At 38.0% G+C, this 23,580-nt stretch overlaps 3 protein-coding genes and 1 pseudogene across 3 annotated transcripts in view; 2 read left to right on the top strand and 2 right to left on the bottom strand.

Annotated features, from left to right (window-relative positions):
* Window positions 1-23,580, bottom strand: part of LOC127517251 (major histocompatibility complex class I-related gene protein-like) — a 163,815-nt gene that overhangs the window by 118,162 nt on the left and 22,073 nt on the right. The window lies entirely within an intron of this gene.
* LOC127517266 (H-2 class II histocompatibility antigen, A-K alpha chain-like) lies at window positions 71-4,662 on the bottom strand (annotated as a pseudogene).
* Window positions 4,959-6,937, top strand: LOC127517257 (rano class II histocompatibility antigen, A beta chain). The gene is made up of 5 exons (XM_051902620.1): window positions 4,959-5,052; window positions 5,459-5,725; window positions 5,872-6,153; window positions 6,231-6,344; window positions 6,459-6,937. Exons 1-5 carry the CDS (start codon window positions 4,974-4,976, stop codon window positions 6,515-6,517), a joined length of 801 nt encoding a protein of 266 aa, XP_051758580.1. The 5' UTR covers window positions 4,959-4,973; the 3' UTR covers window positions 6,518-6,937.
* On the top strand, window positions 19,096-22,823 carry LOC127517256 (rano class II histocompatibility antigen, A beta chain). Its single transcript, XM_051902619.1, has 5 exons — window positions 19,096-21,277; window positions 21,625-21,891; window positions 22,028-22,309; window positions 22,398-22,511; window positions 22,616-22,823. The coding sequence occupies exons 1-5, from the start codon at window positions 21,166-21,168 to the stop codon at window positions 22,678-22,680; spliced, it is 840 nt and encodes a 279-aa protein (XP_051758579.1). The 5' UTR covers window positions 19,096-21,165; the 3' UTR covers window positions 22,681-22,823.

Genomic DNA, 23,580 nt, shown 5'->3' with positions numbered 1-23,580 from the left:
AAAGGAGACCTTTCCCCATACGCAGTACTCGTTCCGTATCTCAGGGAACCGAGGTTACGTTAGTAACCGAGTACGATATCACTGCTTTATGTCACGTCTAAATCAAACTTGAAATGGACTGAAAACACGATGACTGCGGGGGTTTTTAGTGCAATCAGCTTGGTGAAATTAAAAATACAATTCGTGTCTGTGACAGTGACAGACGGTGTTTACGGAGCATGACTGATGATCCAAAATAGCCTAAGTTGACTATTAAAAAGAAAAACATCAATACACAAATAAAATATATTGTTTAACTTATTATTGCCTTTAGTTATTATTTTGGAATAAATGTAGAAATGCTTAAAACACTAACTTGATGAGATTGACTTGGTTTTGATAAATAGAACATTTATTACAATACACTGTTAATGTAGAATTATAAAATAGAATTGTATTTGGTTTCTTTTTTGATGTAATGTGAAGTAATGTTCATTTAACAAGGAAGATGTGTCAACGTTAAGAGTAATGCACATGAATTTACATTGATTCATAAATAAATAAAAAATTTGCCTCCTCATTTCAGAACACCACTGATAGATTATATATATATATATATATATATTTCATCTGAAGATATCTGCACTGCATAAAATGACAACTCAAGCATTAGCAGTATTATAATGGAATCTCATGCAATATCGTGAATGAAGTATCATGGAATCTTCATTCATAGGAGGATTATTATATATTGATTCGATTTATGCATATCAGAAACAAACAAAAAAAAAACCCATCATCGAATCATTAATAAATCACTTTTTAAATCACATTATTAATTCAAAGTTGTAGAATTTGTCCTAAAGCTTTTACTTACTTAGGCCTTCAGTGTATGGCAAACAGGCAAAGAAAAATGTTATTCCGCAAAATGATTCAAGCATGTTTGTTCACAGAAGTGAGTCAGTTTTGGATCCTTGCACTTATGGTGCTGTGGTCATGAACTTGATATTCTGGTATTGATATGATCTGAGTGGTAGATTGTGACAAGCCTACTGTCACGGGTTGCTCCAATGAAGACGAAGATGAATACCATTAAAAAAAAAAAAAAAAAAATCAAACAAGGTTTTTATTTATTTATTTATTTATAGAACTAGAAACATACTCCAACAGCATAACAGTGTGACTCAACACAAGCAATACCAGACAACTGAAGAGTGAAAAGGCAGCAACTTAAATACATGGTCAATGAGGGAAATAATGATGAACACCTGTGATCGAATGAATTACCATGACAACTAAAAGGTGGTGGGAAATCTGAACAAAGGAAGACATGTGACTAATGAAAACAAACTGAATGTCCATGAAAACTAACACAAACTGAACATAACTGTGACCTACTATGTTGTTGTTGTTGTTTTTTGTAAGAAATATTATTTGGTCAGAATACACAAGATGTGCTGGCAAGAATAACTGCTGATCCTAACCTGCCAAACTTTCACACAATCTGAAGTCACATTAGATGCTGCTTTTATCACCATGTATTTTATTGTTGTTGTGTTTTTTTCCCCCCCTGTCATAATTGAGACTGACAGTTAACCACTCAACCACCAGAGGTCACCATCACCTAAATTTTGACCGTGTCACACTCATTATGACATTCAGGCAGTCTTGGGTCTGTGTATGTACCACAGTGGAACTGGATTTAGGGCTGTTAGTTACTCAAATGTCTACACTTGGAGAAAACTATTCAGTAGCATTTCCATTTATCTCATTGACGGTTGCTGGAGCAAAGCTTCCCATTAGTACTTTGACTTCTGCTTGTTATTATAGCCTACAGTGGATTTGGATAGTTGCTACATCATTGGAGAGCTCTACACATGGATGATAACCACTTGTCATAACCTACCTGCTTACAGTTACAATATGATTATCTTAAATAAAAAAATGTTGGGCCTGTGTATTCAGTATTCAGTAGCAGATTACTGTTCTATTACACTAGTAAACATAACTAGTACACTAGTTATTAAAGTAGTATATATGTATTATGATAAGGACCATATATTTTTGTTGTGACTTGTGATATTTGTTTGTGTGTGACTTGTCACAGGGTGATGGGATGCGACTAGTACAGCAGAGTAGTTGCACACTAATATTTATTACTGTTTGCTGAACACTAGCTTTCAGCCTGCTTCCGCTGGCTAGCCTTTATGGTCAGTAGCCTATAACTCTCCCCCCGCCAGTATATTGCCTCTCCATTGCCAAGACTCCCACCAGGCTTCCTCATGGCCACACACAGAAACTGGGTGCTTTGCAGCTCCCAAACTAACTTTGGTGGGGGATCTCGGAGTTGCAGTGGTTCCCAGAGGTTGTTAATGACCAGCCACTGCCCTACTGCCTTGCAGGTTAGTCTATTAAGACCAAGGCTATTGGAGCATACTCTGAGAGAAAAAGCATGTGTTGGAGGCACATTAGGTGGTCCTCTGAAAGTCTGGAGTTCCGGCAGCCTCCTGCAACCATATTGTGAGACTGATCACCTTGGATCACCCTTGCCACCGAGATATCCCACACTATGGTGAAGTTAGTGTTTCTGGGGGCTGCACACCCCTCTATGGAACTTTAAACACTTTCCTTTGCTCAGGTCTCCACCTCTGACCAAGGTGTACAATACTCTGATCTTATATCCATTTGAAGTCTGGCGGCGATAGGTATCTGGTGACGGGAACAAGGGAGAATGGCCTGGAAGCTTATAGCTAGCAGTATGGGGCATATGGTCGCTAGCAGCTTGGATTGAGTGGATGCTGCTTTCGGCAGACCCCCGTGCGACTGAGCAGCCCTATTTAGGGGCTGCACTGCTCACCCTATTTAGGAAGGGGCTAGAAAAGGTGGCCTAAAAATTGTCCACTCTATAATCTCCTGGGTAGGTTACCCAGCAAAGGCACGCTATGCTACTCTGTTAAGTGCATACTTGCCCACATTGCCATTAGACGACAGTGTAAAGGATGGATTCTATTAGGTACTAGGTGACACTCTTCACCATATCCCTAAGAATGATAGGATATTCCTTCTGGGTGATTTCAACACTAGGGTGGGAAGAAATAACGATTTATGGAGTGGAGTAATGGGTAGACATGGTGTTGGGCAGGGGAATGCAAATGGTCTGATGCTGCTAACACTGCACAGAGCAGGGCATCAGAGTGTGAAGCCATTCTGTGTTCTGGTAACACTATAGATCAGAAATAGGACTCCATAGCCTCAATGCTACACAAAGCTGCAGTTGACTCTATAGGCTATAAAACCAGAAAACATCAGGACTGGTTTGACTGGAATTCTGATACCATCATGTACATGCAGAGAAACCATGCGCAGAGCATACAGGGCTACTATCAACTGCTCTGCATCCTTTGGCAGCAATGGCAAGCAGCACGCAATGAGGTACAAACAACTTTACGTACTCTACAGAATGCATGGTGGTTAAATAAGGCTCAAGAAATTCAATCATATTCTGATAGAAATTATATGCATACCTTTTACAATTCCTTAAAAACCATATATGGTCCTAGGAATTACACCTTTAAAAGCAGCAGATGTACTCACAATTCTAAAAGACAAGAAACAGATCTTGGCAAATATTTTGAAGTCATCTTTAACCATCAGCTGCCAATTGATCATTTCATCTTGGAGGAGCTAGCAAATCGGCCACCTATCCAAGCCCTTGATCACCTTCCAACATTTCTAGAGGGCTAGCAGCTGTGTACCAGGATGATTCATTAGTACATCCTGCAGGTCTGGGGACAGGAGTGTGTCCCTCAACAATGGAGGGATGCAAGCACTTTATATAGTTTATATCCACTTTATATAAAAACAAGGGTGATAAATCTATTTGTAGCAACAGTCGGCCATGGCCCGCCGTTGCTCCACAATCCAGGCCAATCCAGGTCCACCATTGCTCCATGACCATTGGTCCATGGTCCAAGCACATCACTGCTCCATGGACCAGGCCTGCCAATGCTCCACAGTCCGCCATTGCGCCACGGCTCATGTTCGCCATTGCCCCAACAAACAAGGTACCTTACAAAACAGGGATTGTGACAATAGTTTGCAATGCAAATTTGCATGGGATCTGTGCACAACTAACAACAAATGTGGCATTGTTAGTGTGTAGTGTAATTATATCAATTTTTTCCCCTTTGGCAATAAAAACTGCTCCAGTGGCCAAACCCAGCATCCCAAGAGCCAGACCAACTCCACAGAACACTGATGGACCGATGCTGGGCTCCTTTATCTCTACATCCTCACAGACACAAATGTTTGTTAAATTCATCATGTGTTTCTAAAAGAAATTAGATTCAAATAATAAATACCCACCCCATTTTCTGGTTTGAGGTTGTTGAAGGGCTTTGTGCTTCACAGAACAGCTGTAAGTGTCTCCTTCCTCCGGAATGAAGCTCAGTTGGAAAAAATATATTCAGTGTCTCATATTTGTTAGGGTAATATCTGCTGATGGTTGATCCATCTGTTACATTCACATTGTTCTTAGTACACAAGACAGGTGGACGGAAGAATCCAAAAACCAGACAAATCAGGATATTATTGACATGTAACTTCACATCGTTCCTAGGGGATTCTGAAAGACATTTAACCACTAAGTTGTGTTTGTTTATTTGTTTGTTTTTACAAACCATATTTAATCCTACTTCTATGTATTTGTAATGTATACCGAAATGTTTGGATATTTTTTAGAACCTTCTTATTGAGTTGACAAAGTTAAAATGTTTAAATAAAAAAATGGTTTTAGATGGTAACTGTGTGAAATAAAAAAACAAAGTTATCTTACCAAGAGTTTCAGATACATTAAATTTGAGCATTCTGAAATAAGTATCTTTGCACAAAGGTGTTAATCCAAAACAGTGGGATTAACATTATGCAGGGGAAATCTAAGCTAAATATAGTATATACAGCGTAATAAGAGAACTAGTTTCACCACTTCTAAGTCCATGTATTCAGCACACACATCAAAAATGCAGTACAATCTTGTGGTACATTTGGTGTTTTTGTCTGCTTTATTTGAAACAGGTAAGATGAAATTTTATTATTGTTATTATTACTATTATTATTAGTTACAAAATGCTTTTGTGTTGATTTACTATCCATTTACCAAATTTCTCTAAATAAATATTGCAGCAATTTGTTTTGTCTAAAAATCACCTTCAATAATCATCTTGCATTAATACAACTAAACAAATGTTGAATTGAATCGTGATGTCATTCCTGAATAATTTTCTCAACTACTGCAATATTCAAAGGTTCTACTAACGCAGAGTTTACAAAAATCACACTTCTGATTCATTGACTCTTTCTGACAAGCTTGTTTTAATATCTTTTTATGAAAATTGAAAAATACAGTTTGATTATTTGAATAAGCTGTTCTTTGTATTTATGTTTGTTATTTTTTCTAATTTCTTTTCTTTTTCTGCTTCAGCACAGGCACATTACGGATATGTCCAAATTCGCTGTCAAATACCTGACTCTCAAAAAAACCTTGAATATATCTTCTCGGTCACCTACAACATGATTGAATATCTGAGATACAACAGCACTGAGGATAAGGCTGTTGGTTACACCGAATATGGAAAGAAATGGGCAGAGGACTATAATAAAAACAAGATTTTAACTTCAGAATCAGCATTTGTGCTGAACCAATGCAAAAGATTTGGAGATTTAATTGAACCTAATGTAGGGGTGACAGGTGAAAGACATTCTACTTATTCACTACACATACTTCATTTAAAGCATGTAAGATATTGTTTTATTGGTTTCAAAACCTTATATTTTGGTATTTGACATAAACAAGAAATCATGTCTAACTTTTCTAATTAATGTTCAATTTTACAGTACCACCAGAAGTCATTATCCAGTTGGACAGGGAAGCTAATGGGAATCAGAAAGCTGTTCTGGTGTGCAGTGCTTATGACTTCTACCCCAAACCCATCAAGCTGACATGGATAAGAGATGATACAGAGGTGACGGCGGATGTGACCTCCACTGAGGAGCTGGCTGATGGAGACTGGTACTACCAGATTCACTCCTTCCTGGAATACTTTCCCAAACCTGGAGAGAAGATCTCCTGTGTGGTGGAGCACGCCAGCTTTCAAAGACCCATGGTCTATCACTGGGGTCAGAACAGAGTTATGATTAATTTAGTCTTAAGAATCGGTTTGTTGCCTCACTGGACATTTTTATGAATTTTACAGATCCTTCTCTATCCGAGTCTGAAAGGTCTAAGATAATTCTTGGGGCTGTGGGGCTGGTGATGGGGGTCGTGATGGCAGCCGGAGGACTGATCTACTATAAAAGAAAACACACAGGTTGGTATTCATAATGAAGACACATTTGGTGTGCTGGTGGTGTGATGAAAAATCATCTTCCCTGTCATTATCAATTGAAATGTTGAAAATGTGTTGTTTTGTTGCTGTCTTCAGGCTTTTACAGACTTCCAGTTTGTTTATTTCCACTGCAAACAATGGATGGCACTGAATAGCAGTAGGTCATAACATCTGGGACTGCGACATCCATCCATACGACTCGAGAGAACCATCGATTAAGCATGAGGACTGTATGACAACAATCAGGCATCAGTCATCTGTGCCTCATCTCCTGATTGTTCATATATTCTAATTTAATAAGCAGTCAATTAAATAGGCATTTAACTCTTTATAGTCACTGTCACCTCTCTTATGGCTTTTGCATTTGCACATGAAAAAAAAAAACTTTGAGACCATCTTGCCATTGAGCTATTATGTAAAAATATGACAGGTAAAAATATTCTTTTTAAATGTTTATTTTATGCTTTAAATGCCATTCAAAAAGCATGCATCTGTAAAACTTCTACAATAGGCCTACTATAATAAAAATGTATTTTAATTGATTACTTATATGACCAGCCAAACTTACTGATAAATAAGTATCACCTTCTAGGCTACACTTTTTATCTGGTCTTGTTTTCTTGGTAAGATTTCTTCACTCTAGTGATCTACTTCTGGTAAAGATAATGTTATAACAGATTATAACGCAAACAGATTATTGCTCTATTACACTATTTTTATAGTGTAGATGTATTGTGATAGTGAAGATATAGTTTTGTTGAAGCAAACCAGATGGACTTTTTGATACTTTTTGCATCTTGTAGTAGTGTGTAAAAATGTATCCACACCAAAAAGAAAAGAAAAAATCATCTAAAACATAAACTTCAATAACAGTTTTAAAGCACAATGAATGAACATCTACTGAAAGATAGATAGTAGTAATAAAATATATTTTTACTTGATCTAAATGTCAATTTAAGGAAGATACAGTATTATTTTTTTTCTATTTTTTTTTCTATTTTGCAATGCAAATTTGCGTTGGATCTGTGCAAATCAACACAACTACAAATATGGCGTTAGGAATTAGGGAAATTTGTTGTTTTGATGCTGTCTACAGGCTTTTATAGACTTCCAGTTTGTTTACTTCCACTGCAAACAATGGACGGTGCTGAACAGCAGTAAGTCACAACATCTGGAACTGCAACATCTCGAGAGAACCATCATGAGGACAACAATCAGGCATCAGTCACCTGCTCCACATCCTCTGATTGTATATATAATCTTGTTTAATAAGCAGTCATTGATTTTCTGTTTGGCTTATGATTCTCAATTTTGTGTCTTCTGAGTCCCTAAAATGGCATTTGCCCCAGAAACTTTTGCATTCGCATTAGAAAACTTTTGTGAATTTGTGGACTGCTTTATCGAATTTTTAATAAAAATATATGCAGCTGCATATATCATATTCATCTAATTAAATAGCCAGTAAACTGTTGTTACAGTTGGTTGGGTGGATTTCTCAATATTTTAAAACATTTAACACATTTGAGTCCATCTTGCCATTGCATGTGCTATGATGTCAATGGCAGATAGTCCATTTAAAGGGTTAGTTCACTCAAAAATGAAAATTATGTCATTAATTACTCACCCTCATGTCGTTCCAAACCCGCAAGACCTTCGTTCATCTTCAGAACACAAATTAAGATATTTTTGATAAAATCCGATGGCTCAGTAAGGCCTGCATTGCCAGCAATAACACTCCCTTTTTCAATGCCAGAAAGGTACTAAAAACATATTTAAAACAGTTCATGTCACTACAGTGGTTCAACCTTAATATTATAAAGCGACTAGAATACTTTTTGTGTGCCAAAAATAACAAAATAGCAACTTTATTAAACTATATCTAGTGATGGGCGATTTCAAAACACTGCTTCATGAAGCTTCGAAGCTTAATGAATCTTTTGTTTCGAATCAGTGGTTCGGAGCGTGTATCAAACTGCCAAAGTCATGTGAACTACTGAAGTTTCAAAACACTTATGACGTAACGAAGCCTCGTTTACTGAAATCATGGGATTTTGGCGCTCTGAACCACTGATTCGAAACAAACTTTATTTTGGTATTTTTGGCACACAAAAAGTATTCTAGTCGCTTTGTAATATTAAGGTTGAACCACCACTAGTCCCTGTTTTAAATATGTTTTTAGTAGCTTTCTGGGCTTTGAAAAAGGGAGTGTTATTGCTGGCAATGCAGGCCTTACGGGGGTGGATTGACATGAGGGTGAGTAATTAATGACAGAATTTTCATTTTTGGGTGAACTAACCCTTTAATGTTCATTTCATTCTTTTTTAAGAGACATTAAAAATATACATTTGTAAAACTTATACAATAGGCCTACTATAATGAAATTTTATTTGAAATGAATACTTAAATGACCAGCCAAACTTACTGTTAATTAAGTAGCACCTACTAGTCTACACTCTGTTTGTGTCGATTATGTAAAACAAGCCTTTTTATGTTTTCATCAGTGATTTACATTGTGGTCTTGCTCTCTTGGTTTTGAAGATTTCCCAGCTCTAGTCACCTGAACGTGATTAACAAATGAGTAGCCATAAACAAACGAGAACTATGACAGAAGCTGAACTGAACTGAACATAACCGTGTAAAACCAGGCTGACTATTTGCATACTGATGAATGGTCTGTCTTGTTTGTTTACATGCACACCAGTAAGCTGATAACTCACAAATATCAGCTTATTGAAATAACCAGTTTCCCCGTTTACATGCAAACCAGTTACCTGACAACACAAGTAAACCGCGTTTACATGACTTTATTAATAAATCGGGTTAATTTCCTGTAGTGACGTCAAAAAATAATCATTTGCGTATCTGTTATGTCAGTTGTGATGTTAAATAAAGCTTGCAACATGTCAGCGAGAAAATTCTGGCTCATATATTATTCTCTCATGCAGTTACAGATGCAGCGTTTTGACTGAACCACTTCTACTTCTGCTGCACGAGAGATGAGAACACATTTTTACAATTTTCTGGGTCTTGAAAGAGTCTGCGTTTGTGATATTTCCTTCTTCCTTTCCCGCAAAATGCTCGCTCTGTCTGAATGCGTTTAAATCTGCACCAGGGATGCCTTTCTGTCACATATCACACATGCACACTTCAGTAAGCTGACAGAAAGCAGGTTAATGCATTTACATGCCGTGCGAAATCGGTGTAAGAAGCAAAAAACTACCTGTTCCGACCGGTTTATTCTTAAGCTGTTTCTGACCAGAACAGCTGTAAATGTCTCCGTCTTCTGGAATGAAACACAGACGAGAAAATACATTCAGTGTCGCATCATTGTTTGGGTAATATCTGCTGACTATTGATCCATCTGTCACATTCACATTGTTCTTAGTCCACAAGACTCTGACTCTGTGGTTGTGAATACAGTATTACACAGTACGAAAGAAAAAAAATACATCAACCATGTGTAGTTGGACAAAAAAAAAAAAAAAGGCATTTACAGTATTACACAAAAAAAAAAAAAAAAAAAAAAATAGCAACCAAAAAAACTAGCATCATTTTGAAACAAGTGAATATTCCAAAGGAATGGTGTGTATGTGTGTCCTGGTAGGGGACCAAATGTCCCCACAAGTATAGTAATACCAGTGCATTTTGACTTTGTGGGGACATTTTTTACAGTAAGTCCCTATGAGGACACAAGCTTATATGTAAATCATACAGAATGATGTTTTCTGAAAATCTAAAATAGCAGAATGTTTTCTGTCATGGGTAGGTCTAGTGGTGGGGTTAGTGTAGGGAGATAGAATATACGGTTTGTACAGTATAAAAACCATTATGCCTATGGAATGTCTCCATAAAACATGGAAACCCAATGTGTGTGTTGTGTGTGTGTTTGTTGGTGGGTGAGATGGTTGGGTGTTTCTAGGCTCCATCTCTCCTCCTGCCTGGGTCCGGCCACAATCCTTCATCCACGTCGCATGCTTTGTTCTCTCTTGTGTATCCAACCTTGGATGGAGGCAGCGTCAGTGTCTCCACATGCCTCCTTCATTGCCTGGAGAAGTCTTATGTTGACAAAGGGACGACGATCATGCACTTCCAGCACCATGTGGAGAAAAATTCCTCAATAGGGTTTAGAAATTATGACTATGGAAGCAAGTAGACACCAGAAAAGTTGTTCAAAACCTATAACTTGACCTTTGGCTTATTTATAGGCCTATTATAAAGCCATGATTGGTTGGTGTTAAGTAAAGCAATGGGTGTTTGCACATGTGAGGAGTTAGTGTGAGGCACTGATGAATTTGTGTGGCATTTTGATTGGTTGTGTTTGAAAAAGGAAATCAAGATACTTCCTGTTAGATTTTTGTGTGTTACATAGAGAATTGTGTTTTGTGTTTTGCAAAAAGTGTTTTATGAAATTGAAAAATGAGAATTGAAAATGAGAAAAATGAGGCAGAGAATTAGTGTATGGTTTTGCAGATTTGGTGTGTGGTTCTGCCGTTTGAGTGTCAGGTTTCAGAAATTGTGTGACAAGTAAGGATTTTGTGTTTAAGCAGTTGAAAAAAACTGTAACAGTCAGTCTTGAGTCTGCATATATACCAAAGTAGAACCGCATTTAGGAAGACCAAGAGAAACACTCAGATTGACAGTTGCTGGACTGGAGCAGAACTTCCTGTTATCACTTTGACTTCTGCTTGTTATACTGTGGATTTGGAGTCTATGTGCTGGGAGTGTAATGGAGGCCAGCTAGTAGTTGCTGTACAGGTAAACCTCACTCCCCTGATCTCAAGAGATGCTCTAGCAACTGATAATAAAGGTTGCAGCCTTTAGCCTGCTTGTTAGAGCATCTAATTCCCACGCCAGAGACCTGGGTTTGAGACCCACGCAGAGCGGGGCGAGTAGGACCTGGGTGAAGGGCTACACATATATAAACTTAGTTATTTTAGTACCTCTCTTCACTCCACAAAATATCCTTAAAATTTATTTTATTCAGACATCTTAATTATAAATTTAATAATAATAATAATTAATAATAATAATTTTAAATAATATATTTTTGAGTGAAGATTGAAAATGAAGATGTTTTTCTTGCCCATAATTAATCATTTAATTAGTAATATTGTAATCATTTATTGTTTTATGTTTTTATGATTTCTATAGCAAATGTACACTGTTTCTCTCATGAAAGGCCTTTAGGGCTACATTACTGACTATAGTGTATTTCTGCACACGTACACACTTTCTGAAAGTTTCCTTTGGCATATGTAAATGCTAGGGTGTTAAAGTACAAATATCTTTTCTAAAGTCGTGTCTGCTAAAGTAGACGTGTGTAGTTTGAACAAAGGCCAAGGGACATTTTAATAGGTCTTTGTCTTCACAGATGCATCTGATTTCCACGAAAAGAGGAACTGATACCTTGTTTGTCCATCTAATCCCCCTGTTAGACTGTACTTTGAACCTGCAAAATGCTGAGACAGTTGTATTATTTGTGATTGCTTTAATAGCTCTTGTGGTTTAATGATGTTTGTGAAGACCAAAAGAGGAACTTGTTGATGTCTGGTTTTTGGGTATAGGAAGGACCCCTTTTCCCTTGTATATTCAGTCACCATCTGATATCTTCTCGATAGTTACTCAATTTCTGCTCTTTGCATATCAGCGAGATCTCGTCAAACTTTGTTCTTCATAGGCAAGATCATTTCACTCAGACTTATAGATTTACACTTAGATTTTTGATTAACATTATATTTGGATTGTATTAAGATTTTACTAAACTTCGGATTAAGATTTTACTAAAATTTTATTGAGATTTTACTAAAGTTTGATTAAAAATATTACTAACATTTTACTTAGATAATACTTGTATTTTGGACTTCAATATTTCAGAGATATTGGAAGTTGATTGATTACTGTTTGTATTATTCTGTTAAAAGTTAAATGTTAAATTAACATTATCATGCAAAATGAATATGTCTATGATTTATTTTCTGATTATATTTTATTAAGCCATAAAATCAATTTAATCATCTGACCTTGGATCTCCTAATTGCATCAGTAGCTATAAAATTATATATAAAATTATAAATTAAAACACAAATTAGGCTTTAGTGGCATTCATTATAAAGCAGAAATGAATTTATTTAAAGGGGGGGTATCACACACAGTTTCTGCCATTTTCATGTTAATCTTGAGTACCTATAGAGTAGTAGTGCATCCTTCATATCTCCAAAAAGTCTTTAGTTTTATGATATTTATAAAAGATACATACACTGTACTGAGTCTTTCCGAAAACAGCCGAGCGCCTGGAGCCGTGCCGTGTGAGCGGAGCTAAAGAGTGACGAGCTGTCACGAGCACGCACAGCTTTTGTGTAGCGATCGTCTGCAAGCTATCAATGGTCAGCTAAATAAATGTATTTAAACACACACAATACACCATCGCATTATCCCTGAATAACTTTTGAATCACTATGAATAATGAATTTATGAATTCACTACATTCGTGTTGTTTACATTATGCACTTAGGTGCCTATTGCCAACAAAACAGACATTTGAAGCAGTTTTACTCACCACCTGCGGTTCCGACTCATGACCGGGATCATTATTGCTGTGACCGCTCCATCTTTCAGCTTCAAATGATCTATAAATCCAGCGTAGAACTGGGCCTTGTTTATGAAACCATAAGCGCCGATCCTAAGAGCTCGAGCAGCCACGGAAAAACACGAGATATTCTCCATTCATTTTAACCAATAAAAAAGTGATTGCAACTGTCAGTTTCTATGGTTATTTTAATAACAAATATCGAGAGCGCATCAATGTAATGCGTGAGCACAGAACTCTCAGCTCCACTTAACGCTGGGTTCTTTGGAAAGCAAAGTTATCTTTCTCTCACAACCAAAAACACACTTCTTTGGTGACATTGTTGATTTTGTGAAGTCCTGTGACCTGTGCAGCGCTGCTGACGACTTCTGGAAAGCCGAACGTGTTGATCGGTGTGCTCTTGCTGTCTCGCTCTGGTTGATGTGTGCACGCACGCTCTTCCGGGAGAAGTACCCGTACAAGGAATTCCGACCTATGTGACGCCACTCAGGCCCATACTCGAAAAAAAGATCGCAAAGTTTATGAGGTTTTGGAAGAGTATTTTTGGCACAGAAATACTCCGTCATACGTCCAACTCATGTTTTGAAACTTTGGCCATGTTTAGCATGAGAATCCAACTTTTTAACCCTTTAAGACCGGATGGAGTGCCTGCGCTCCCATTTGCGTGTCTCTCTTTAAGAGCCAATAAAAACTGAACCCATATAGGTAGCACAAAAATTCTTTTTGCATACAAAACCAGAGACTTTACTCGTTCAGATGAAGCCTCCCACACGCTCCTGTTGTGTTGTTTTCACCCTCTAATGAGTCTGAGTAATATGCGTTTACAACAAAAACAGCACAGCCGCTAACTGAATACAAATATGTAGATTTCACGTGCTCATAACTTTATGAAAAATGCACAGATCATAGAAAATGGCACATCATTATTTAAAGATTCTCACGATTAAAATGAACCCAAAATCAACATAATATATTGCGTTGATCACAAGATATTACTCACGGAATGATGTAACATAGTTGGCTAAAAACATGTCTCTCATCTTTCCGGTATGCAGTGTGTATCCAACGTTCCCTGAACCATCCATGTTCGTTTTCCAACGTGGAATAACACAAAATAGGTATCATTTTAAAGCTTAGAAACTCAGCTTTTTAATGCATCATTTTGAAAAACTCCTAACGAGTGTGAGAAGTGCCTCTAAAACGAGTGTGAGAAGTGCCTCTAAAACGTGCCTCTAAAACATGTTGGCCACAATTATTGGCACCCTTTTATTCAATACTTTTTGCAACCTCCTTTTGCCAAGATAATATCTCTGAGTCTTCATCTATAATGCCTGATGAGTTTGAAGAACACCTGACAAGAGATCAGAGACCATTCATTCATACATAATCTCTACAGAGCCTTCAGATTCCCAGCTCCATGTTGGTGCTTCTTCTCTTCAGTTCACTCCACTCATTTTCTTTAGGGTTCAGGTCAGGGGACTGGGATGGCCATGGCAGAAGCTTTATTTTGTGCTCAATGACACATTTATGTGTAGATTTTGATGTTTGTTTTGGATCATTGTCCTGATGGACGATCCAACCACGGCCTATTATTGGATTTCTAGCAGAAGCGGTCAGGTTTTGATTTTTTATCTGTTGGTATTTGATAGAATCCATGATACCATGTATCTGAACAAGATGTCCAGGACCTCCAGCAGAAAAATAAGCCCACAACATTAAAGATCCAGCTGTATATTTAACCTTGGACATGGGATACTTTTTATCCATGTGTGCACCAAACCCATCTGCCAAAAAGCCAAAAAGCTCTTTTTTTAGTTTCATTTGACCATAGAAGCCGGTCCTGTTTGAAGTTTCAGTCTTGTCTGACAACTGAATATGCTGGAGATTGTTTCTGGATGAGAGCAAAGGATTTTTCTTGAAACCCTCCCAAACAACTTGTGGGGATGTAGGTGCTGTTTGATAATTTTTTTTAGTCTTTTTGAGACTCAAGACTCAACTAATCTCTGCAATTCTCCAGCTGTGATCCTTGGAGAGTCTTTGGTCACTTAAACTTTCCTCCTCACCGCGCATTAGGACGATTTAGACACATGTCCTCTTCCAGGCAGATTTGTAACATCTTTAGTTGATTGGAACTTCTTAATTATTGCCCTGATAGTGGAACAAGACACTGCGTCCTAGAATGCATATGGGGAATGCGTGACAGGTGTCTGAAGCAATAGTCGAATCACACCGATCCTATTGGCTGGTGACAGCCTATGACGTCATACTAGTGCGACCAGACAGTATATAAGGGGCGCCTAGAGAACATGTCATCCGCTATTCGTCTGAAGTGACTGTAGCAAGCAGCCCAGAGGAATGGCAACGAGACACAGTGTCTCGTTCCCTGTTCTCAGGGAACCAGGGTTACAGTCGTAACCCAAGACGTTCCCTTTAGAAAGGGAACTCGCACTGCATCCTAGAACGCATATGGGGAGCGAAATACCCATGCCACCATGCTGAGGGGAGTGCATACCAACATTGGCTGAGAAGAGAGTTGCAACACTCAACCCTCTCTGGTCACATGCTAGGCTGTCAGTGACATTACTCCCTACGGCCACTGCCCAAGCTAAAAAGCCTCAAAGAGGCCTTCCACATAGAGAAGGCCTGCCAAGGCCGCTCAAAGGCTTGGAACCAACAGCTTCAACAGAAGGGGTCCCTTTAAGGGAGTATGGCCAGAGAACCGAGAGGAACACCGGCCAGTCACTTTACTAGGGGGACAAAGTCAACCCCAAGGGCCACCAAGGGTGCAGATTCGGACTGGCGCTGTATACAGGATTTAAAAGCCACAGAGCGCGCCCTCACCTCCTTAAACTTTCCAACCACCGCCTCGACGGAAGACCTGAAAAGCTCAAGAGGCGAGACCGGCGCATTAATGAGAAAACCTTTCTCTTTCTCCCCGATGTCAGCCAGGTTCACCCACAGGTGTCTCTCCGTTGCCACCATCGATCGACCGATCATGGCAGCAGTTTGTTTGGTGGCGCGGAGAGCCAGATCTGTGGTGTGCCGCAGCTCAGCCACCGCATCAGGGGAAAGACCCTGGCCCTGGTACAAATCTTTCAACAGATCAGCCTGGTACGCTTGAAGCACTGCCATGGTGTGCAGTGCAGCACCAGCCTGACCTGCAGCTGCGTATGCCCTGCCATTCAACCGTGAGGTTGTCTTAAGAGGTCTAGTAGGCAGGGCCAGAGCCTTCAAAGCTGACGCTCCACCACCAACGAGATAGTTCGCAAACATCTCGTTGATGAATATGGGACGAATAAGGGTTTTTCCATGCCTTCTCAATCTCAGAATGGAGATCGGGAAGAAATGGAAGGCTCACAGGAGCTGGAGGAGAATGGCCAGAAAGAAACCGTTCGTCAAGCCTCCCACGAACCATCTCGTCCTGAGCGCAGCGCCCATGACAGCTTTAATCTGCCTGAGGCGCGCTTCATAATATCCAACAACTCAACATACGCGGGGCAGGATGGTCGCGCGGGATCAGATGAAATACTCTCACTGCCCTCAACAACCATTGTCTGCTCTTCAGTATGGCTAGAAGCCAAAAGAGCACTATAGAGCACTACCGGAGGATGCCAGAGAAATGGCAAAATCCGAGAGGTTTTATCTCCCATAGAAAGCAATGAAATTACTACATTCAAGGTCCAGAAAAGTAGTAAAGGCGTGGTTAAAATAGTCAACGTGACTACAGTGGTTCAACCTTAATGTTATGAAGTGACGAGAACACTTCTTGTGCGCAAAAACAAAACAAAAATAATGACTTCAGATAAACATCATATTTGGTCAGTCTAATCTAAAGGCCTTTGCATCGTTAAATTGCAAAGATCTGAACCCATGTAGATGCCTGAAGACATCTACATGGCAATATTCAGTTACAGTCATAGCGCCACCTGCGGGCAACAGGAAATGCCATGTTTTACACTGTGATTAACTCCTCATTGAGATTTAACCAGATCAATATCATATTTGGTCAGTCTAATTTTAAGGCCTTAGCGATGTTAAATTGCAAAGATCTTGAGTTTTTGCTGAAGGGCGTGTCTGTGGCGGCCTAATTCACTCCTAGAAACACATTTCAATATGCCATGAAGTACCAAACATGCTAAAAACAGGTTAAATCATGCAACACTTGGCTAAGTGCTAATGTATGTGATTAACGCCTTGAAACAGGAAGTTGTTGTAACTCAGGCATACAATGTCCAATCTACCCTAAACTTCACGTTTGAGAAGAGTCCTGCCCTGAACACATCTACATGACAATATTCAGTTATAGTAATAGCGCCACCCACTGGTAACAGGAAGTGATGTGTTTAACACTGTGATGCACTACTAGAAGCATAATAAAATATGCAATTGAGTGCTAAACATGCTACAAACATTCTAAAACATGCTAGCAACGCTTAGCTGAGTGCTAAAGCATGCTATTATCATCATGAAACAGGAAGTTGTTGTAACTCAAGCATACAAAGTCCAATCTGCCTCAAACTTCACGTTTGATAAGTGCCCTGGCCTGAAAATATCTACACGCCAAAATTTAGTTATAGTCATATCGCCACCAGCTGGTAGCAGGAAGTGTGGCAAATACAAATGACTGACATAGTCCTCCTATGTTTATATATCTATATTTATCTATATAAATGCATATTGCCCACCGGGTGGTGGTGACACGGGTGCAAGTGCCCTTTCATTGCTGCTTGCAGCTTTAATTTTTGTTTTGTTTTTGCGCACAAAAAGTATTCTTGTCACTTTATAAAATTAAGGTTGAACCACTGTAGTCACGTTGATTATTTTAACAATGTCTTTAATGGATCTTGGATGTGGTAATTATGTTGATTTCTATGGGGGATAAAAAAAAAACCCTCTCTGATTTCATCAAAAATATCTTAATATGTGTGCTGAAGAAAAATTACGGGTTTGGAACGACATGAGGATGAGTAATTAATGACAGAAATTTAATTTTTTTTAATTCTGGACAGGAATCTGACTTGATCTCTGTGCTCTCTAATATCCCGCCTTCACTAACTGCAAGTTAATCAATAACAAATTTTGATTGGATGGTAATTTTGTTCTCCAAAATATACTATGATGAGATTGGCTACCTTTGAATAGGCTATTCTCGCGTAACAGAAGACTGCTACTCGCTTTTAAATGATCACCCAGCAAACACAATTTACGACAGAAGAAATACGGGACAAAACATGTTTTTGTTTTTTCATAATAAGATCGGGAAACTAAAAATAGAGCTGAAATATGGGACTGTCCCAGAATCTGCCCTATTTAAATTTATGGCTAGGAGCCGCTGATATCATTTTCGTTGCATGATTTATAAACACCCACCAGTTTGAAAACACCCACAAATTCAGAAACACCCACTTTTGTTCTGCAGAGACCTCATACTCTACTCTAGTTTGAGGACACGCAACAGGAGCGAGCTCAATTGACATTGAAAGGTGAGGAGACTTACACACTGTAAGTTGATTAGTTGATTTATTGATTTATGATGAGTTGATATTGAATTTTAATATTCTTCCATTCATAGAGATTTTTAGATGGATTTTAAATGGATTTTTTAGGTTCGCTGGCTTCAATGGCTGCAATTCGCTGCATGTGTTTTCTGCCAACTGGCAACCCATGGTGGCGAAATACTATTGGGTAAATTGGCAACGTGCAGTCTTGCACAGACCAAAACAAAAACAGACATTCCGACATGGAACGCACATTTCAAAGTAAAATAGCAGGCTGTAGCATTGGTTTTCAGAGAAACGAGTATGTGAACTCAGCAAGTTTCCTAATTATCTGAACATTTATTATGGTATTTTATGCTTTAGTACAGTCAAAAACTTGAAAGAAAAAAAAAAGTGCTTGGATTAATGACAAAGTGATGACAGCTTGAGTGTATCCTGATGATTGTTCTGCTTCCTTGCAGTCAGCTCCCTTTGACCTGTAAATGCCATTCCTCTGTTTTATGACTGTTTTCATGTACTTCTCATTTACCAGACAAAGGTCTTTGTTAGTCACTTTTTTAATAATTAACTTTTACATGCTTGATGTGCTTTGTCTCAACAGGAAAGTGAAAGGAAATTTTGAGTCCTAAGCTGTGTCAATAGCACTAGGTGTGTCAGGTGTTTATGTAGGACACAATCTCCCATGACACTGAAAGGAAAAGCTTTCATAACATAACAGACACAAAGTAGATTATTTAAATGCAACATTTTATTCAACCTTATAAATCTACAATGGCTTAAAAAGTTAAAACAGTTCAAGAGATGACATATTTATTGAAATGACCATATCTGTTTGTAGTATTTAACAAGCAGATAATTATATGAATGTATAATTTTGCTAATGTATTAAGTCTGAGTGATGAGTGTCTCTTTTCTGAATCTTTCTACACTATGTCACAAGAAATTATAGAGTCAGCAGTCTGTATAAGTTTACAGTAGTGCAATGGTTCTCAACCAGAGGTCCAGGACCACCAGAGGGCCTCAGCAAACTACCAAAATGGGCTGCACGATCACTAAACACAATTTAATAAAAAGTTAAAAGCTGAAAATAAGCAGCTTTGTCATTTCATCAGAACCAGAGGAAGGATCTTTGATATTGTCTTAGACAACGGGGCCTTGAGAACCACTGCAACAGAGAACATGCACATAGCCTTTCAGTAACAATTTTATATGTGTTACCTACCTAATGTTACATTCTCTAGGATTTTAATGGGGACCTATTATGCTCCTTTTCACGAGATGTAATATAAGTCTCTGGTGTCCCCAGAATGTGTCTGTGAAGTTTCAGCTCAAAATACCCCACAGATCATTTATTATAGCTTTTTGTGTGTGTCCCTTTAAATGCAAATGAGCTGCTGAGGGGGAGAAGTACATTAACATATTCTCCTCAATGCATGTTTAAGCAATACCTAGATTGTACATTAGGATACTTTAATATCTCTATTAAGTACATTACCATTCAGTTCAGTTTATAAGCTCTCAGATGAGACCAAACATGACATAGTTACATGTTAGAAAACACTAGTAGATAAATAGTATGTAGTTGAAAGCATATATGTCATGTGAAGCAAATGGTACAGATGTGTCATTGAAGTGTAAACGACTCTGTCTCTCCAGACAGAACCATCCTGTACCTGGAATGTCCCAACAGTCCTCAGTCAGCATATTGATGAATCCCTCACACTAGATAGACATTAGCATACTGTGATGATGAAGGCCATTGTGCCACGTTTAATTCACATGTATACCTTTAAAAGGATTTCTGAAGTATAGGGCAGGTGATCAGTGATCATGAATATTTCAATATACAAATAACATTTCCTTCGATTCCTCCATCCTCGTTTTATTTCCTTGCATCCTTCACTCACATCCTGCAGGGGGTGGAGCTGAGATGCGAGGAAAGGAAACAAGGATGCACAAATAATAATTGAGAAGCACTAACTATGTTGAGATGATTTCTTAGGAATAGCACAGACGAATATCATCATAATTAGTCAAATTTGATAATGTATTGAAACAGGAGGAAGATACAGTATTTTTGTCATGTATTTTGCAATGCAAATTTGTATGGAACAACAGCACAACTAATGACAAATATGGCATTGTGTCAGTATAACTATATCCATGTTCTGGTTTGAGGTTATTGAAGTGCTTGTGCTCCACAGAACAGCTGTAAATGTCTCTGTCTTCTGGAATGAAACTCAGACGGGAATATACATTCAGTGTCCCATCTTTGTTGGGGTAATATCTACTGACTATTGATCCATCTGTCACATTCACATTGTTCTTAATCTAAAGACTTTGACCGGTGAAGGGACGAATCCAGAAAGAAGACAATCAGGGTATTATTGGCATATTATTAATTTCACATAGTTTCTGTGATAAACTGAAGTCCAGGGATTCTAAAAGATATAAAAACCTAATTTAATCCCAATTCTCTGTATTTGTACCAAAATGTTTGCATGTTTCAGAAACTTCTTATTGAATTGAAAAGTTAAAATATTTATATAAAATTAGTTTTAGATAGAGTTGAGTAAAAAATTACAAAAAGTTACCAATACACTGAATTGGAGCATACAATACAACATCAGTGGGGTTATGCAGGGGAAATCTAAGCTAAATATAGCATATACAGTGTCAGATAATATGAAAACTAGTTTTGCCTTTTCTAAGTCCATGTATGCAGCACGCTGTATTCAAAGTCACAACTACACATAGCGGCAGGACTTCACAAATGCAGTACAATCTTGTGGTACATTTGGCAGTGTTTTTGTCTGTTTTATATAAAGCAGGTAAGTTTAAATGATTTTTTATTATTATTTGAAAAATGCCTCGTGTTGATTTTGCTCCTAAGTTCTCAAAAATAAATAATGCAGAAACAGGCCTTTTTATGTTATCATCAGTGATTTACATTTTGGTCTTGCTCTCTTGGTTTCCCTGCTCTAGTCACCTGAACAACTAAATAAATTTATTCATGATGTCATTCTTGAATAATTTCCTCAACTACTGCAATATTCAAAGGTTCTATTAACGTAGAGTTTACAAAAATCACACTTCTTATTCATTATTACTCCTTATGACAAGCTTGCTTTTAATATCTTATTATTTTCTCTAATTTCTTTCCTTTTTTCTGCTTCAGTACAGGGAAATTATGGATATGTCCGAATTCGCTGTCGAGTACCTGACTCTCAACAAAACATTGAATTTATCTTCTCGGTCAACTTCAACATGATTGAATATTTGAGATACAACAGCACTGAGGATAAGGCTGTTGGTTACACTGAATTTGGAGAGAAACTGGCAGAAGACTATAATAAAAACAAGATTTTACGTGCACAACCAGAATTTGTGCTGAATCAATGCAAAAAATTTGGAGAATTAATTATTCTTAATGTAGGGTTGACAGGTGAAAGACATTTTCTACTTATTCACCACACATACTTAAAGATGTCAGATATCATTTTATTAGAATAAAAACCTTATAATTTGGTTTTTGACTTAATTAAATAAGAAATCACGTCTAACTCTTTCCACTTATACAGTACCACCAGAAGTCATTATCCGGTTGGACAGGGAAGCTAATGGGAATCAGAAAGCTGTTCTGGTGTGCAGTGCTTATGACTTCTACCCCAAACCCATCAAGCTGACATGGATAAGAGATGATACAGAGGTGACAGCGGATGTGACCTCCACTGAGGAGCTGGCTGATGGAGACTGGTTCTACCAGATTCACTCCTACCTGGAATACTTTCCCAAACCTGGAGAGAAGATCTCCTGTGTGGTGGAGCACGCCAGCTCTCACAGACCCATGATCTATCACTGGGGTCAGAACAGAGTTATGATCAATTTAGTCTTAAGAATTGGTTTGTTGCCCCGCTGGACATATTTATGAATTTCCTTTTATTTTTACAGATCCTTCTCTATCTGAGTCTGAACGGTCTAAGATAATTCTTGGGGCTGTGGGGCTGGTGATGGGGGTCGTGATGGCAGCCGGAGGACTGATCTACTATAAAAGAAAACACACAGGTTGGTATTCATAATGAAGACACATTTGGTGTGCTGGTAGTGTGAAGAATTCGCCTTTCTTGTCATTATCAACTGGAAATTTGTTGTTTTGATGCTGTCTACAGGCTTTTATAGACTTCCAGTTTGTTTACTTCCACTGCAAACAATGGACGGTGCTGAACAGCAGTAAGTCACAACATCTGGAACTGCAACATCTCGAGAGAACCATCATGAGGACAACAATCAGGCATCAGTCACCTGTGCCACATCTTCCGATTGTCCATATAATCTTGTTTAATAAGCAGTCAATTAAATAAACTCTTCACTGTCACCTCTCTTGTGGTTATTGATTTTCTGCTTGGCTTATGATTCTCAATTTTGTGTCTTCTGAGTCCCTAAAATGGCATTTGCCCCATAGACTTTTGCATTCACATTAGAAAACTTTTGCAAATTTGTGGAGTGCTTTATCAAATTTTTATATTGCAGCTGCACATGATTTGCAATTACTTTCATCTAATTAAACAGTAAACTGTTGTTACAGTTGGTTGGGTGGATTTCTCAATATTTTAAAACATTTCACACATTTGAGCCCATCTTGCCATTGCATGTGCTACAATGTCAAAGGCAGATATTCCATTTAATGTTTATTTAGGGTGAACTGCCCTAATGTGGGACATTTTTTGCATTTCAGACTTCTGTGACATATTGCGATTTGTAGCTAAAACATTAAATTCACACACAATACCATTTTTAAAAAACCCAGGATGTCTCCTAATCAAATCAAAAGAGAAAATGCAGATAACACATTCATAAAAGAAATTATAGACATATTAGTGCTCTTAGTGCGAGTCGTCTAAAACAATCTGGTGCTTCCTAATGTGGGACACTGAAAAGTCTATGATAAAAGGCCAAAATCTATGATGATGATGATAATAATAATAATGATGATGATAATAATCATTATCATAATAATAAAAGGTCTATGAAAAGGCCAAAGTCTATGATAAAAGGCTAAAATCATTTGATTCATGCAGAATAGTAAAATCTTCTTAAGTTAGTAATTTTCTTGTTTATGGATGGATTGATTGAT

This window comes from Ctenopharyngodon idella, chromosome 8 (assembly GCF_019924925.1).
Source record: "Ctenopharyngodon idella isolate HZGC_01 chromosome 8, HZGC01, whole genome shotgun sequence".
NCBI lineage: Eukaryota > Metazoa > Chordata > Actinopteri > Cypriniformes > Xenocyprididae > Ctenopharyngodon > Ctenopharyngodon idella.
This window is presented reverse-complemented; position numbering and strand designations above follow the sequence as displayed.

Bases quoted from the DNA above. Each gene is read 5' to 3' on its own strand.
- LOC127517257 (XM_051902620.1), top strand. From the start codon at position 4,974: ATGTATTCAGCACACACATCAAAAATGCAGTACAATCTTGTGGTACAT. The intron at 5,726-5,871 runs GTGAAAGACATT...TCAATTTTACAG, and splicing joins ACCTAATGTAGGGGTGACAG to TACCACCAGAAGTCATTATC. The intron at 6,154-6,230 runs GTCAGAACAGAG...TGAATTTTACAG, and splicing joins ACCCATGGTCTATCACTGGG to ATCCTTCTCTATCCGAGTCT.
- LOC127517256 (XM_051902619.1), top strand. From the start codon at position 21,166: ATGCAGCACGCTGTATTCAAAGTCACAACTACACATAGCGGCAGGACT. The intron at 21,278-21,624 runs GTAAGTTTAAAT...TTTCTGCTTCAG, and splicing joins GTCTGTTTTATATAAAGCAG to TACAGGGAAATTATGGATAT. The intron at 22,512-22,615 runs GTTGGTATTCAT...TGCTGTCTACAG, and splicing joins CTATAAAAGAAAACACACAG to GCTTTTATAGACTTCCAGTT.